Raw genomic sequence first — 5,000 nt, 5'->3', positions numbered from 1 at the left:
AGTGGGGTTTATGTAGAGGGTTATAAGCGGGGTTAACGTAGAGGGTTATAAGCGGGGTTAACGTAGAGGGTTATAAGTGGGGTTTATGTAGAGGGTTATAAGTGGGGTTAATGTAGAGGGTTATAAGTGGGGTTAATGTAGAGGGTTATAAGTGGGGTTTATGTAGAGGGTTATAAGTGGGGTTTATGTAGAGGGTTATAAGTGGGGTTAATGTAGAGGGTTATAAGTGGGGTTAATGTAGAGGGTTATAAGTGGGGTTTATGTAGAGGGTTATAAGTGGGGTTAATGTAGAGGGTTATAAGTGGGGTTTATGTAGAGGGTTATAAGTGGGGTTTATGTAGAGGGTTATAAGTGGGGTTTATGTAGAGGGTTATAAGTGGGGTTAATGTAGAGGGTTATAAGTGGGGTTTATGTAGAGGGTTATAAGTGGGGTTTATGTAGAGGGTTATAAGTGGGGTTTATGTAGAGGGTTATAAGTGGGGTTAATGTAGAGGGTTATAAGTGGGGTTTATGTAGAGGGTTATAAGTGGGGTTAATGTAGAGGGTTATAAGTGGGGTTTATGTAGAGGGTTATAAGTGGGGTTTATGTAGAGGGTTATAAGTGGGGTTAATGTAGAGGGTTATAAGTGGGGTTTATGTAGAGGGTTATAAGTGGGGTTAATGTAGAGGGTTATAAGTGGGGTTAATGTAGAGGGTTATAAGTGGGGTTTATGTAGAGGGTTATAAGTGGGGTTAACGTAGAGGGTTATAAGTGGGGTTTATGTAGAGGGTTATAAGCGGGGTTAACGTAGAGGGTTATAAGCGGGGTTAACGTAGAGGGTTATAAGTGGGGTTTATGTAGAGGGTTATAAGTGGGGTTAATGTAGAGGGTTATAAGTGGGGTTAATGTAGAGGGTTATAAGTGGGGTTTATGTAGAGGGTTATAAGTGGGGTTTATGTAGAGGGTTATAAGTGGGGTTAATGTAGAGGGTTATAAGTGGGGTTAATGTAGAGGGTTATAAGTGGGGTTTATGTAGAGGGTTATAAGTGGGGTTAATGTAGAGGGTTATAAGTGGGGTTTATGTAGAGGGTTATAAGTGGGGTTTATGTAGAGGGTTATAAGTGGGGTTTATGTAGAGGGTTATAAGTGGGGTTAATGTAGAGGGTTATAAGTGGGGTTAACGTAGAGGGTTATAAGTGGGGTTAATGTAGAGGGTTATAAGTGGGGTTAATGTAGAGGGTTATAAGTGGGGTTAATGTAGAGGGTTATAAGTGGGGTTAACGTAGAGGGTTATAAGTGGGGTTAATGTAGAGGGTTATAAGTGGGGTTTATGTAGAGGGTTATAAGTGGGGTTAATGTAGAGGGTTATAAGTGGGGTTAACGTAGAGGGTTATAAGTGGGGTTAATGTAGAGGGTTATAAGTGGGGTTAATGTAGAGGGTTATAAGTGGGGTTAATGTAGAGGGTTATAAGTGGGGTTAACGTAGAGGGTTATAAGTGGGGTTAATGTAGAGGGTTATAAGTGGGGTTTATGTAGAGGGTTATAAGTGGGGTTAATGTAGAGGGTTATAAGTGGGGTTAATGTAGAGGGTTATAAGTGGGGTTTATGTAGAGGGTTATAAGTGGGGTTTATGTAGAGGGTTATAAGTGGGGTTAATGTAGAGGGTTATAAGTGGGGTTTATGTAGAGGGTTATAAGTGGGGTTTATGTAGAGGGTTATAAGTGGGGTTTATGTAGAGGGTTATAAGTGGGGTTAATGTAGAGGGTTATAAGTGGGGTTTATGTAGAGGGTTATAAGTGGGGTTTATGTAGAGGGTTATAAGTGGGGTTTATGTAGAGGGTTATAAGTGGGGTTTATGTAGAGGGTTATAAGTGGGGTTTATGTAGAGGGTTATAAGTGGGGTTAATGTAGAGGGTTATAAGTGGGGTTTATGTAGAGGGTTATAAGTGGGGTTAATGTAGAGGGTTATAAGTGGGGTTTATGTAGAGGGTTATAAGTGGGGTTTATGTAGAGGGTTATAAGTGGGGTTAATGTAGAGGGTTATAAGTGGGGTTTATGTAGAGGGTTATAAGTGGGGTTTATGTAGAGGGTTATAAGTGGGGTTTATGTAGAGGGTTATAAGTGGGGTTTATGTTTGGTTACCTGCACGGTAGTATCCTGACCACATCATTTGGCTTGTAGCCCTCGATACACACGGCACAGTTATCAAAATCTGACTCAGTCTCTCCGTCTCCCTTCCTGATGGTCCTGACCTGCAGTTTACTGATGGCCTTCTTAGCTGCATCTCCCAGACGCCTCTGAGAGGAGAGAGAGACAGGGGCGAGAGAGAGAGAGACAGGGGCGAGAGAGAGAGAGGAGGGGGGGCGGGAGAGAGACAGGGGCGAGAGAGAGAGAGACCGGGGCGAGAGAGAGAGGAGGGGGGGCGAGAGAGAGAGAGACAGGGGCGAGAGAGAGAGGAGGGGGGGCGAGAGAGAGAGAGACAGGGGCGAGAGAGAGAGAGACAGGGGCGAGAGAGAGAGAGAGACAGGGGCGAGAGAGAGAGAGAGACAGGGGCGAGAGAGAGAGAGAGAGAGGGGGGAGAGAGAGAGAGAGAGGGGGGAGAGAGAGAGAGACAGGGGCGAGAGAGAGAGGAGGGGGGGCGAGAGAGAGACAGGGGCGAGAGAGAGAGAGAGAGACAGGGGCGAGAGAGAGAGGAGGAAGAGAGTGAGAGAGGAGGAGGAAGAGAGAGAGGAGGAGGAAGAGAGAGAGAGGAGGAGGAAGAGAGAGAGAGGAGGAGGAAGAGAGAGAGAGAGGAGGAAGAGAGCGAGAGAGGAGGAAGAGAGCGAGAGAGGAGGAAGAGAGCGAGAGAGGAGGAAGAGAGCGAGAGAGGAGGAAGAGAGCGAGAGAGGAGGAAAAGAGCGAGGGAGGAGGAAGAGAGTGAGAGAGAGAGGAGGAAGAGAGAGAGAGAGAGAGAGGAGGAAGAGAGCGAGAGAGGAGGAAGAGAGCGAGAGAGGAGGAAAAGAGCGAGGGAGGAGGAAGAGAGAGAGAGAGAGAGAGAGGAGGAAGAGAGAGAGAGAGGAGGAAGAGAGTGAGAGAGGAGAGATAGAAGACTAGGGGTTGGCCCTCAGAAATCAATAAACCCAACAACAAAAAAACAGTCAAATGAAAGCCCTGTCTGCAACAGGTGTTGTAGTCCGGCGTGCTACCTGGTTACGGTCTCGTGCGTTGGCGTATCTGAACCTCTGGATGTAGTAGAAGACGAGCCAGGCCAGAGAGATGATCATCAGGATGATGAAGGAGATGGAGACGAACACCACCGACGTCCTGCTCACGTACTTCTGGAGGTTACGCGTTCCTATGGTGATGTGCATGGTTACCGTGACGTTCCGCTCCAGCAGAGCGGCGACCTCGCGACCTTTAGGTTCTGGGATCATGACGGCGACCACATCACCCATACCTGACGGGGGGGGGGAGAACGGGAGGGGAAAGAGAGGGAGAAAGGGGGAGAAAGGGGGAGGGGGAGAGAAAGGGAGGGGGGAGAAAGGGAGGGGGAGGCGGGAGGGAGGGGGAGAAAGGAAGGGGGGAGAGAAAGAAAGTGAATGAGAGCCAATTTTGTATTTTGCAGCTGGCCTATCTAGCGGAAATGACTCAGTTCTGCCTCCAGGACATGACTCATGCCAATAAAGGTCAACGTGCAAAAAAACAATCAAATTCTATTTGTCACGTTAACAAAGGGTGTAGACTAACAATGAAACGCTGACTTAGGGACTCTTCCTAACGACGCAGAGAGAAAGATAATAGATAAATAATAGAAAAGTAAAACGCATAAATAATAAAAGTAAAACGATAGTTACCCGATGAGTAAAAACATTATGTTAACTATTAACTTGGGTCCAAGGGCCAAGTTTCTCGTGGCAGTGAGCTCAGAACAGACAGCTGTCGGTTATTTACGCAAGGGAGGGGAAATAAGTAATCGGGTAGGCCTATTTTATGACATTTTTCCCTTTAACACTTGAGTGTGGTTATCGAAAGAGCTGGAAAGATTTTTTTCCCAAATACATTGAGGAACTATTGTCATTCTCAATGGATGTAAAAAAAAAAAAAAAAAGAATTTGTTTGCCGTTTGAGCGAAACATTACTTTGAGAAGCGGTGAGTTAAGCCAATCAGAAACACTATCGGATCACCAAATGGGCACATTTACATGCCGACATTTGCACACAGGCCAGGGAGCCCACACACACACACACACACACACACACACACACACACACACACACACACACACACACACACACACACACACACACACACACACACACACACTTGATATATATATATATATATATATATATATATATATATATATATATATATATATATATATATATATATATATATATATATATATATCAATGATGTCGCTCTTGCTGCTGGTGAGTCTCTGATCCACCTCTACGCAGACGACACCATTCTGTATACTTCTGGCCCTTCTTTGGACACTGTGTTAACTAACCTCCAGACGAGTTTCAATGCCATACAACTCTCCTTCCGTGGCCTCCAACTGCTCTTAAATGCCAGTAAAACTAAATACATGCTTTTCAACCAATCGCTGCCCGCGCCCGCCCGACTGGCATCACTACTCTGGACGGCTCTGACTTAGAATATGTGGACAACTACAAATACCTAGGTACCTGGTTAGACTGTAAACTCTCCTTCCCGGACTCACATCAAACATCTCCAATCCAAAATCAAATCTAGGATCGGCTTCCTATTTCGCAACAAAGCATCCTTCACTCATGCTTCCAAACATACCCTCGTAAAACTGACTATCCTACCGATCCTCGACTTCGGCGATGTCATTTACAAAATAGCCTCCAACACTCTACTCAGCAAATTGGATGTAGTCTATCACAGTGCCATCCGTTTTGTCACCAAAGCCCCCATACACTACCCACCACTGCGACCTGTATGCTCTCGTTGGCTGGCCCTCGCTTCATGCTCGTCGCCAAACCCACTGGCTCCAGGTCATCTATACGTCTT

At 45.7% G+C, this 5,000-nt stretch overlaps 1 protein-coding gene across 1 annotated transcript in view; it reads right to left on the bottom strand.

The window, feature by feature from the left end:
- Window positions 1-5,000, bottom strand: part of LOC106608424 (RING finger protein 150) — a 27,773-nt gene that overhangs the window by 18,116 nt on the left and 4,657 nt on the right. The window contains exons 2-3 of the mRNA XM_045721423.2: window positions 3,166-3,416; window positions 2,123-2,277 (exon numbers count right to left, since the gene is read on the bottom strand). Of these exons, the coding sequence (XP_045577379.1) occupies window positions 2,123-2,277; window positions 3,166-3,416 (406 nt within the window). The remainder of the gene's footprint in view (window positions 1-2,122; window positions 2,278-3,165; window positions 3,417-5,000) is intronic.

The sequence above is a fragment of the Salmo salar genome, chromosome 07, assembly GCF_965601325.2.
Source record: "Salmo salar chromosome 07, fSalSal1, whole genome shotgun sequence".
Classification (NCBI taxonomy): domain Eukaryota; kingdom Metazoa; phylum Chordata; class Actinopteri; order Salmoniformes; family Salmonidae; genus Salmo; species Salmo salar.
Note: the sequence above shows the minus strand (reverse complement) of the source record. Positions and strands in the feature narration are given on the sequence as shown.